Raw genomic sequence first — 13,315 nt, 5'->3', positions numbered from 1 at the left:
AATAAGATTAGATAAAATAATTGAGTATATATTATGAGAAGACTTTAATTTCCTTCTGCCTCCTTGAACAAAAACAATTATTATCCTTCTGATTTGCCAGCATATTACTCACCACTACATTAAAAGCATACTCCTTTAGTTTAAAATATAAGTACTTTTTCCCACTACTCTTAATTCAAAATATAATAAATTTAATATTGATAAAAAAAGTTCTCATTTTATCCTTTATATTTATTAACCTAGATTATTATGTCTATAAATTTATTATCTTTTTCTCACTTGTCATAATTAAAACTAAAAGTAAAGAAAAATATAATATATAGTTTCATGGGAATAAAATTTTTATTTGTATGCAAATTATTATTGTTAAAAGTTACTTATTTCCTCTGAACCATAATATTTGTCATTAATAATTAATTCACATTTTATAAAAAAATGTTAGTTAAAATATTATTTTTCTAAAAATGTCCGCATCTTTACAATTATATCTTTGAGTTTTTTTATTAACAAGTTCATGATATTTAAATATAAAAAATTTAAAATAATGAATAAAAAAAGGCATAAATGGTTAAAAAAATAAAATTTACCCAATGCACTATATTTTGAACTAAAAGATACTTCTAAAAAATGACTTATATTGTGATTCTGATAGAGTATATTTTAAACTGAAGGGATTTTATTTTTGCCTACATAAATTAATGATTCTTAAATAAGTAGTGTTAATAAAACATAGTGCAGAGAAGAACTGCCTGCCTTTAATTTGTTAGTGCTGTCATAATTAGCATTTTAATTTGGAAGTGCGAAGTGCGAACACAAGTGAAAAATGACTGCTGACTTATTTTTTGTGTACCCTCCCTGTTTTTAAATAGCACTGTAAGCTAAATTTTAATATGATTTTTATTTTTTATAAAAAAAATAATTTTCAATAAATATTTATAACATTTTTAATTAGCCTTTCATTAAATGATAGCGTCATTAAATTAGAGAAAAATGAAGGATCAATCACATGAGTATTTTAGTTCAAACATTTCAATTTTAAATATAAGATTTAATTAATAATATTTAAGTTTTTGATAAATTTTTTTAAAAAACAAGTTTCAAATGTTGATTCAGACAATTATAAATAGAAATTCCATATGTAAAGTGAGACTAGTTATATTTAAACTTTAAATATTTCATTTAGATAGACGAATACATTTGTAATTGAGACTTTTGAATTTGTGATTTTATATATGTGAATCGACATTTTCAACTCATTTTTTAAAAACAAAAATTCAAGAACTTTAATTTTCATTAAATCAATCTGACTTAATTCTCATTATCCCTTGTAATAAATATAATAAGATTATATATTATGTTACGAAATTACCGTACAGTTCGCAATATGAGGAGATTTAGATCATTAGAAAATGCCTGGCATATTGGCTTTGTTTTATTTTTAATATCTTTCTGGGCGCTTTCTGGTTTATGAAGTTTTATATATATATATATATATATATATATATTCATGGACTTGACCATGACATTGCTATGCTGAAAAAGTAGCGTTTTTTTTTTTTTAACCTTGGAAAACTCTAAAGAAATTGTGGGCCTTTAAATTGCTTTTACATGAAAAAAAAAATAAAGTTCGCACGTGACCACCTAACACTGCTTGGAAAGTGCTAGATATTTACTTTTCAATAACTTCTAAGTTTTTATCTATTTATTCCCCTGAAATTAAAAATACATGAATTTCATGAAATTTGTTTTTAATTTGACCTTATATAAATGAATAAAAGGAAGGGCAATATATATGTAGAACCCAACGATGATGACATATCTAATTAATGGAATTCTGTGTACATAACAGCTCCTAGAAGCTTTATTTATAATAACGGAAATATTCTGCATGATGCCAGACACATAAAAAAGTACAAACGAGAGAGATATCTGGAAATTCAGGTGCAATTAACATAAATCTGAAGATATAATGAGCATGGATTTATTTTTTTCCAATCAAAAGGAAGGATTTTAATTTTCATATGGGTAATTAGGAATAATAATATTGGTGTGGTGTCTCAAGGATTATTAACTGGAGGAAAGAAGGGCTTTTTGGGGAATGGAAAAGGTTTCTTCACCAATGGAATTGGCTTTGGGAGAGGCTTGAGAAATGGTTTCTTCACCAAAGGAATCGGTTTTGGAATGAAGGGCTTAGGAATTGGCTTCTTCACTATAGGGATTGGCTTTGGAATGAAGGGTTTGGGAAATGGTTTCTTCACAAATGGGAATGGCTTAGGGAAAGGCTTCTTGAATCCGGGAATTGGGAGTGGCTTCTCATCATGGACAGGAATTGGCTTTGGAATTGGTTTTCCATCGACTGGGAATGGCTTCAGTGGAATTACTTTTGGAGGGATCTTCAAAAATGGCTTCTTGAAAATCGGCTTGTGTGGAACAAACTTGAACTTCTCTTCCTCATCATGATCAGCTGCAAATAAAAATAGTTTTGTTGATTCTCAGTTAGTCTTTATCAATAAATAATGATGTCAACAAATTATCCTCATGAGATATAGAAATCAATATCAGTGAAAAAGACTAACTTGGAAACTGTAAATTAATTATAGCGTTAATTTCCTAGAAGAAAAATAATGAATAATTTATTTGGCCTTTAGTTACTGTTCCCTCTGTTCCTTTTTATAGATCTATAAACTACTTTCATGAGATTAAGAATATAATGTCAATTAAAATTAGTGAAATGTTAAAAGCTTTTATGATTTTTCAAAATTTCCTTTTTTTGATAAAGTTTATTAGGGGGAGAAGGAGATAGAAAAGTCATTATCAAAGGGAATTTCAAAAACTGAGACGCAAATCTATGTTATATTTAAATTTATATAAAGGATCAATATGTAAGGCTTTATCAACATAGGACTGGAAGAAAATACCTTCATTACAGACAAAATACTTTTAACTTTCTTAAAACAATTTATTTAGCATAAATACGGTATTGAGTTATGAGGTGATCAACTATTAAAACTGCATGATTCTTTGTATATTTATTTAAAAAATCATAAAAAAAAGATATAATTGCATCGTTTCATTATTATAAGATATTAAAATATCTCTCATTTTATATATAATATTAAAATATCTCATTAAAAGCTAAAGATCTTGTTTTGTTAATTTATAAATATCTCTCTATAAATTCCCATTGAACCCTATACACAAGAAGTAATTTGACAAATATCTGAACCTAATAAACTTACCCAATTAATTTGTATAAGAAAGAATAAAAACACAAACCTGGAATGTCAGAGTCTGCAGAAGAAAAAGAAGAGAAGCTGAGGAGAAGAAGAAACAAAGCGCAATGCAAAGTGAAAGTAGGTTTCTTCATTTTCAGAAACTCACTTATAATAATATTAATGCCACACACACTCTCTCTCTCTCTTGAAGATATATTATGTGTAGCAAATATTAAACAAAGACCCAGAGGCTTGATTGGTAGCACAGTCGCAGCATTGCACTGCTATATATAGTAAGTCAAGCTATAGCTCTGGATTATTACCAGCAAATCACTTTGTGTAAGTTGCATGCATGTTGTCTGATTTTGCTGTTATTGATTGAGTTTGTTTGAGGTTGCGGCTTTAGATTGGGACCATTTGTTAGTTGAGACTATATAATTTGTTTATATATACTCACATGTTATAGTTTTGTCTGATATTAGTAGTCACCGATTTTGGCGTTGAGAGCCTATTTCTCTCCATTAAATGACCTTCTTAGCTAGCTGGCTTGCTAACTTGGCAGCTGCAACATTGATGACTTCAATTTGTTCTTTTCTTTCATGATCAACATAATACACCTGATTTACAATAATGACATGGTTCTTTGATCTAAAGTTTAAATATTTCAAGATTAAATGACAAATTTTACTCTTAAATTAAGGTTCTTTTGAGCGTCTATCTGAAATTTCAAACTCATTTTTGGTATAATAATCTCCTTCAACTTTTGAAAATGATGAATTCTAGTCTTTATTATTAATAAAAATTAATTTTAATAGTTAGTTAATCAGAAAATGATAGAAAAAACTCAAAAATTACATAATAGGACAAAAAAATATGGATAATAATCCAAAAATTTATAGAAAAGAACTAAAAAAATTTTATTGATCTTTTTTCATAACTTTAAGATCATTTTCTATCATTTTTTTAGTTAACTAACTATTAAAACTAATTTTTGTTAACCGTAGGGTTAGAATGCACCATTTTTCAAAGTAAAAAGGAAGCATTCCATTAAAAATAAATTTAGTGTCCCAGACAAATGCTTGAGGGCCTATAATTTAGGGATAAATTTATTCTTTTGCCCAACGTTATGCATCATTGTTGATATGTGATTAGAAACCTTGAGAGGGTTAGGTGTGGAATCGGATAGAATTCAAAAGAGAAGAATTGGTGTTCGATGTTGATGGTGAAAGGTACTGACGCTGGTGCTCATCACGGATTTGAATATATGTTGTTGATAATAAAGTTGGGTGGTCCAAAATTAATTTTTTTATTTATATTTTTAATATTTTTATTTTAATTTATGCAAAGTTTAGAATAGAGATAATCTTCTAACTGATTATTATTTAATAAAATGAATTTTCATTCAAAATATGAAAAATTTAAAACTTTAATCCAGCTGCTTAGGCTAGATTATTCAGGCAATCGTGATTTTATTTCATCAAATTGCCATCGCATTCTTATCTTGTATGTGATGACTGATGAGCACTAAACCTAAACTTGAAAATTTTCAGATATTTTATAGGTTTCATTGGATGGACTTTTTAAATGAATTTTGAGAAAAAGAGCATAAATAGATTTGACATTACTTATTGATTCAAATTTATATAATATTAATTTTATCAACTTTGCATTTATATAATCTCTTCATCCATGTTTATTTAGTATGGGACGCCGAATTTTGATTCAAAATGATATGACGTTAGGTACATATATTATATATTATTCTTTCATCCTAATTTTATTAAATTTGGGAGCTTAATCTTATAAATTAGTCACACTTAATTATCTAAACAATTACATATCCATCAAGCATATAGATTATATTGAATAGTTTATGATATACATGGATATCAGATTTCATATGTTTTTGTGTGTGTGTGAATTAAATTTTGACCGAAGATTTATAAGAAAAGCCTCAATATATATAAAGTCAAGATATAATATGTTCTATTTTGGACCAAAAATAGTCAATCTTTTTATTATTAAAAAACATAAGTAAAATTAATTAATGGTGTGTTTAAGTTATTTGCTTGGTCGTTGATTAATAAAATCAACAAATAAATAAAGGCTTTCAATGCTTAAAACAATATACTAAGAATTGACAAAAACTCAAAGCATCCTAAATCGACATTTGATCTGATCGTCAAGGACATTGAAAATGATTCTTTTTTGGGCTTTTGGTATTTTGAAAATATTGTTCTTAATTATGATGGGTTATTATTGCTATAAGTGAGGCTTTTCCTTGTAATTAAGTAAAACATATGAACTTGACAACAAAAGACATAATCTGATCAGGTGCTGGTTTAGTGGAGGGTACTCTATAAATTTGGACCGTTATATTGAGTTTAATAATTTAGATTTAATAATTTTTAAAAGTATACATTAATTTGTATCATTAAAATTTAATTTGAATTGTTCAAATTTGCAATAAAGATGAAATAAAGGGAAAACATAGTGAAAAGAAATTAACTCCATTTTATCAAATAGGTGTTGAGTTTAGTAGAAGGGATTGACCCCTCAAAACGTAATAAATTAATATTTAAATTTTTGTTAATAGAAATGTTCACATGTAACATGTAACTGCGTCTCAAATATAATTGTCTCTAATAAAAATACATATATACGCACAATTAAATAATAATAGTTTTTAACATCCTACCTAATGTTTGATATTATTGATTATTTATTTTCAATAACAGATACTATTGATTATTCCAGATTTGAGTCACTTAAAATCGCACCATCTACTTTTTCCTACTCACAAATGTCAAGTTTCCAGAGGGGGGAAAAAACTGATGCAAAATACCACCGTCAAATAATTGAAGTATAAAACAAATTTTACTATTTACTTATAGATGCGAGATAGGGTGTTTAATTTATATTCATTTCAATTGGCCTAAATTAAAATAGATCTCATTCCGGCTTAAAAACAAACAAGATAGGGCAGTAAAGGAGTTCAGAAAAGAATGGGACATAGGATTGTTCTTAGGACATTTCGTCCCATCTCAAATATTATATATATTATTTATTTTAAATATATATATAAATATATTAATTATATTAATATAATTTATATTTATATTAATTATATCAATTATAGTTTCAATATGTGTAATTCTTATTTAAAATTAAATTTTTTTATATTGATAATTTTAACAACACAAAGTAAGCAGTGCAAGATAATATCTTTTTTATAATATATTAATTATATTAATAAAATTTATTCTTATATCTATTTATTTAATAGTTTTTATTTATATTATATTATTTTTTTATTTTTGAAAGAGTAATTAACTTAGCATATTTCAACTAAAGAAAAAGAAGAATTACTTGATGTTATGCCTAGCTTGTGATATATTATTATCGCTCTTATATTCTAGAGATTATTTGTAATTGTTATCATAATGTGTCATATACTTTTAATTATGATTGATGTAATTCAATAATTAAAGTTAAATTATTGTGATTTATGTGCGCGTGTTGTTTTAATTTCAAACTTAATATATTACGTGATTTAAAATTTTAATGAATGTTATTATTTAAATATTTTTCCAACATTATTCAATTTATCAAGATGGTAAGACATATCGATCTCATCCCAATCTCGTCGTTATTCTCAATGGGAGATGATATAAGACAAAAATTTAATTTTGATCTTTTTTGAGATGGGATAAGGGTGTTTCAATTTCATTTTATCCTATGAATACCTCTAATTCGAGAGCTACAACTTTGTATTAAACCTAATAGATATTAAGTTAAATAAAAAATAATTTTCTTTATTTACTTATATTGAAATTGTAGTATTGCGTTAGAGAGCGTGGTAAAGAAAATAAATAACGAGGGACGAATTACGTTGAGATACATTAAAGTATTACATTGAGAACCAAAAGAAAATTTTTAGCTAGCTTTTTCAAATTTTTTTTTTCCTTAACATTTTCAAACAATGGCGTTCAGTCATTAGATTGTATTTCATTTATACATTATAAGACGCATAATATAACAAGTTCTTTTTTGTGGCAAAAAAAAAGCAAATTCTTTTTATGACTTAATAAGGTATAGTATTGAAAATTACCAAAAAAAAATATACTATTAAAAATTGGGTCAATCCAACTAGTTAAAACGGTAAATTATTAAACTATTACCTTAATTAGCTCAATAAAATGTTTTGTTAAGACACTATAATTTTGATCACAAACTTTTAAATCAATGTCTTAACAACTTCAATAACAATAAACTTTAGTTTGTGAATCATTACTCACTTGCTATCTTTATATATTAGGACAATGACAAATAGGGATCCTATAAAAACATTAATAAAAATTAAAGATCTCAAAATATTAAAATATCATGGAAGAACTAAGTTAATTGTAAATTTAAGTAACGTTACTTATGAATCAATGAAAGTGAATCAAAAATGACTAGATAATTTTATGAATTTATATATTGTTATTTATGAATTTAAGGATAGTAAATAGTGAATTTTAAAAAGATTAATAGTAAATTTATAAAATTTTACTTATGAATGAAGAGATAGTCTCATAAATTCATGTATAACTTATAACTCAGGGATAATAAATTATAAATTTAAATAATGTTATTTAAAAATATATGAAACAGCAATTATAAATGAATATGAATTTATAACGTCCACTTGATTATAGTTATAAATGAAATATAATAAGAAGAAAGGGAGACCAGAGACTTTAGTGGTGCAAGGACGTGGGAGTGCCAGCCAAGTGACAGAGCTGCCAAGAAAGGGACATGTCATCTGTCCGCGTGCTCCAACACAATTTCCCAAACGTGACATGTTCCTTTTCATTTGATTTTTTCATCCAATATAATAATATTATCATTTGCCAAATCAGGCTCTTATGGTAGGAAGGGAGAATCACATTAGAGTCCCAAGATAAGGAAATTATGAGTCACAAGATAATAAATTTATAACTAGATCTCGATAATTTTTTTAAAAATCAATTATAAATATTACTTCAGACAATTATAAATTCAAGAGTTATAATTATAAATAAAATATTAAAATTTTAAATATAACTCTTAGTTTGCAACTAAGGTTTTAAATTGTAACTATTTGAATTACTATTTCTAATTTTTTAAAAAAAATTGTTAAGAATTTAATCATAAATTCCCAATTATAGGATTTATTGACATCCTACCTAGTATGTATGAAACTTCATTAAGTAAATTATACAAATATAGAAAAATACTTAGACAGATTGGGTGTACCATATCATTTATGGTCTATCCAATTAAAATATAATTTTTAAGTAGCATTAAATATAAATTAATTTTGATATTAATAATAGTAGAGAGAGAAAAAATAAAAAAAATAAATATACATTATGTTATAAAAATAAAATAAATTAAAAAAATATTACATAAAATTTTATTCAGATTACTTATAGATATACGTGCATGTTGTGCAATATGTATGGATGGCAAGAAAAACATGACCCAAAATAGTAAAAAAAAAAATTATTTTTTAAAATATTTTGTTTTTAATTTTTTTTATTCCTCTTTATTTTCTCCTCACTTTTCTTTAACAAAGCCTGAGGCTAGAGAACTAGAGATTAATGCTACGCTTGACACATGTGGGGGAAGGGATAAACACATGATTAAATAAATAATATGTTAAAAATGTTAATTTTTATTCTATACAAATATTTTTCAACCAATAATAAGTATATTATTTACATAAAATTAACAATTTTCTCCTCCTTTCTTTTCTCATGTTGAACCACATATAACAGGAGAAAATCACATTCATTTTATTTTTTTAATTTTCATTCTCTCTTCTTATTTTCTTTTATCATCCAAAAATATGTATGTACTCTATTTGGTTCTAATTATGGGGAAGAGAGAAAAGATTTTTTTTATCTCATTTATAAGTCATTTCATTAAATTTTCATCATATTTTTTTTTATTTTTTCTCCATTAAATGTTAGAGAAAGAAAATATATTATTAAAGTTTGCATATTTAGTAGGAGTAAAATTAAAAAATTATTAAATTTTACTTTTTAAAATTTTAATAAAATATTTTAAAAATAATTTATAAATAGAATAACAAGAGTATATGAAATAGAGGCAAGGTTGACTCAAGCAGGTGTACCAACTGGGAAGCAGAGAAATTGAAGTGTAAGGAGGAGGAGGTCCACATTCTGAAGAGGATGATGGGACAATGAAACCTAATACATTTGGCTGTAGCCACCTTTTGCGGCTATGCTTCATGATAGGGGTAGCTTTACCCCTTTGTCTTCGGGCCGACGGCACTCCCAATGTTTTCAAATTAAGATAGGCCAAGAGCAATGAATTACAGTTTTTATTATTCAATCGGTTAAATTAAAAAATAAATTAAAAATATAAAAATTAAATAAAAATAATATATATATATATATATATATATAATTTATTGATGGTGTTTATAATCTTGACATTAAAAATTGGATGCTTGAACTATTAAAATTAAAAGCAGAAGCATATCGTCATAAACTTGCAATTTGAAGCAAAACGTTGGAACTATAGACACGACATTATGTCACAACTTATAAGCTTCCCGATCTCAAGGTTAGATAATTAAAGTTAGAAGTAAAGATTGGAGGAGAGGTTAGAAATTAAATTTAAATTGTGAAGGAGAAATAAAAAATTAGAAAAGAGAAAATAAAAGAAAACTAAAAAATAAAGAAGAGAAATTACAAGTCTGAATGACTTAGCTTAAATTTTTTTTTTTATTCTTTTGATTTTGACCTAAGTTTACCCACTCTAATTTTTCAATCAAATCTAATTTTCTTAAAATTGATTGGGTCAACTCAATCTAAATATTAAGTTAGTCTAACTTATTGAATCAAGCTATTTTGATCAGTAAATGACGATCGGCTGACACCACCCAATTCATTCACGTCGGGTACCTTTTTCAAATTAATGTATACGGCTATACTCCCAGGAAATACAACTTCGTTTTTTCAAATAAATGAGACATCATTCAATTTTAAAATTTTTTATTATAAATAAAATGACAAAGCATTAACTGTATTATTCTAAAATTATCCCTCACAAATAGATGGTATTATTAAATTAAAAGGAGAAAAAAGTAAACATTAGTTACAATCCAAATATTTTAATTCCAGATATAATTATTGTGAGTAACTGATTTAAAAAAAAAAACTTTGTGAATTTGTTGAAATTACTGTGAGTAACAAGCAATATATTCCAACTAAGTATTTTTGTTGGCATGCTGGTCCGAGTCTGTCATATTTCTAATTTCACCTCTAACAATATAATGTATAGAGAGTATTAAATTAGATCGGGATCAACACGCTAACAAAAATACTTATCTAAAATATATTGCGCGTGCTATTAATGTGTTGCAAAAAGAATTACTTAATAAGAAAATAATAAAGAGATGAGCAGAAAAATCCCTTCATTAATTTAAAGGTTTATTCTTTTCATTTTTAATACAAAGTTATAAAATATAAAAATATAAAAATAATAAATTTGAATGGTGTAATATTTTAAAAAAATTATTAGTTGAGTAAAAAATTATAAAAAATGACCTAAAAAATTTAAGAAACTCAATCAATATTAAAGATATAATCAATATAAAAAATTACAAGTCAATTATAAATTTTTAAAAAACTAGTTTGAACTACTAATATTTAAAAAATACTTTATAAATTTTGAATGAATATTATAAATAATTGATGTTACTACTTGTGATCGAACAACTGATATTTAAGTCTTATATAATTATTGATAAGTCAAGTCATGTAATTTATAATTTATATTAATAAATTAATAAATAAAGTAAAAAAATTAATAACAAATAATTCTGCATCTCAAAAAAAAATTAACAAGTAAAAAGTACTTTATTTTTTTACTGTTAAAATTATATTAACTTTAACCCTTCTAAATTAAATTAAAATTTTAAATATTTTAAGACTCACATGTAATTAAATCACATCCCCATTCTTTAGTTGAAATTATTTCTTTTTAATACACAAAATGTAGTGTGACCAATAAAAAACCTTGCCTGCGAGTTATAGGGTCCACATTTGGTGTGCATTATGGGGATGATAGAATAATGTCACCCCTATTTGCCTATTGCCTCTGCTTAATGAATCTGCTTTAACTTCCTTTGTCTTTGGCCAGTGCCTACATACCAGTGACGGCGTGCATTAATTTTTCAAGCTAGTTGGGCTTTTTATTCGCTGTCTTGTCTTTATTGTAAACTATTTTTAATTATTTATTAAAATTAATAAATAAATGACAGATAATTTATTAAATATATTTTGAAATAAAAAATTCAAATTTCTCCTTATAAAAATAGGAAAAAAGGATACATATTATACTATGAGTCATAAAATTAAATTTATAACAAAGATAAAATTAGAAAACAATAATAAATAACTCTCCATGTGCCTTTATATTAAGAATCAAATAATTCTTTTAGAATGTGTTATAGTATAATCTGTAATTTGGATCAAGTTTGAATCGACCCAAAAAATTTAAGACCAAGACACAAAAAAAATATTTTTTTAATGTTTGGACCTATTTTGGCCACTTCGAATGCCTGAATTAAAAAATATTTTTAAAATTTATAAAATATAATAAATATTAATTAATTTTTATGTTTTATTTCATTTTATACTAAAACACTATATATTTAATTGTATTATTATATTTATTTTTTTAAAAATAAAAATATTTATATTTTTTCATATTTTTAATCGATAAATATCTCAAAATAATATTTAAAATATATTTTAATATTTATTTTATATTTTAAAACTTATTTTTTAAAAAAGTTTTGAGTCATATATTGTCTGAGTACTCAAAAAAAAAATACGTTTTTTTGTAAAATAAGAAAATTAATTTCACAGTCAAAAATAAAATTAAAAATAATTTTAAAAGTACGAATTCTTAACTTTACTACTAGATAAATATAATAAATAAAATAATATTTTTAAATAATTATTTAGTCATTGTCTATACAAAACTTGGTTAAAATTAAGAATAAATTAGAGTAATTACTCCAATTATGTAGAAGTTAAACAATATAAAAAGGTATAAAAATAATTTTATAAAAAATAGTATTTTACTCATAATTAAATGATTTTATTTTATACTCCCTTCAATCCTTATTATAAAATATTTTTAATTATGTCATGCATCTTAAAAAAATAGTTTTTTTATATCATAAAAAAGTAAGATATACTTTCATTTTTACCCTTAATTTTAAATAATAATATAACTACATTAAATATATTCATGCCAATCAAGAAAAAGTAAAATTAAAAAAGTGATTTAATTATTATAAGATGTCCTGTATTTTAGATCAAAAATTATATTTAAAAGGTGTTTTATAAATAGGATCAAAGGGAGTATTATATAATAATGATTATTTTTTTCATATTCTTAAAAATAAAAAATATAATTTACGCAAAAGTTATTGAAAACTTTGAATTAATTGGGGCAATAATTTTAAGTTAGTAGTTTAACCGTGATTGAATTAAAATTAATTTAATTATAATTAAAATAATATAATTTAATTAAAATATATAATATATTTAAATATGATCATGACAAGAGCAATATTTAAACAATTAAAATATTAATTTATAAGTAATGAAAATATTCATGAATAAATTATATATAATATAACAAAACTGTAATAAAGTTACTTAAGTACAATATTAATAAATTATTATTTTTTCCTTTATTCTTTTAAAGACAAAATAATATTTTATATTTAAAAATATTTACTTAAAAATTAAAATACGAGCTTTTCAGTGTCAAAGCCCAAATAAGCTCGAAACCTAATGGTGTTAAAGTCGGGCTTAATTATATAAGTTTTTCATATAAGGTAAAATGCTTTAAATCTAACCTAAATAAGTTCGTATCTCATGAATTATCAGCTTTAGCTGTAAGATAGAGATAAAAGGGAGTATTATATGAAGCTTGAGGAAAGGATACTATGGCCAGCATGAAAATCTGAAGGGCACTCTCTTTATTTAGTATTATGAGGCACTTTTACTAGTATTATATCTTCA

General features: G+C 24.4%; 1 protein-coding gene across 1 annotated transcript; it reads right to left on the bottom strand.

Annotated features, from left to right (window-relative positions):
- Positions 1-1,791: 1,791 nt before the first annotated feature.
- LOC129316241 (proline-rich protein 4-like) lies at positions 1,792-3,487 on the bottom strand. Its single transcript, XM_054960562.1, has 2 exons — positions 3,277-3,487; positions 1,792-2,464 (listed from the first exon to the last, which is right to left on the bottom strand). The coding sequence occupies exons 1-2, from the start codon at positions 3,365-3,367 to the stop codon at positions 2,058-2,060; spliced, it is 498 nt and encodes a 165-aa protein (XP_054816537.1). The 5' UTR covers positions 3,368-3,487; the 3' UTR covers positions 1,792-2,057.
- Between the last annotated feature and the right edge of the window lie 9,828 nt (positions 3,488-13,315).

This window comes from Prosopis cineraria, unplaced genomic scaffold, assembly GCF_029017545.1.
Source record: "Prosopis cineraria cultivar Desert tree isolate PC_DT_omini unplaced genomic scaffold, ASM2901754v1 PC7, whole genome shotgun sequence".
NCBI classification, from domain to species: domain Eukaryota; kingdom Viridiplantae; phylum Streptophyta; class Magnoliopsida; order Fabales; family Fabaceae; genus Prosopis; species Prosopis cineraria.
Note: the sequence above shows the minus strand (reverse complement) of the source record. Positions and strands in the feature narration are given on the sequence as shown.

Bases quoted from the DNA above. Each gene is read 5' to 3' on its own strand.
- LOC129316241 (XM_054960562.1), bottom strand. From the start codon at position 3,367: ATGAAGAAACCTACTTTCACTTTGCATTGCGCTTTGTTTCTTCTTCTC. The intron at 2,465-3,276 runs GTTTGTGTTTTT...TTTTATTTGCAG, and splicing joins TGCAGACTCTGACATTCCAG to CTGATCATGATGAGGAAGAG.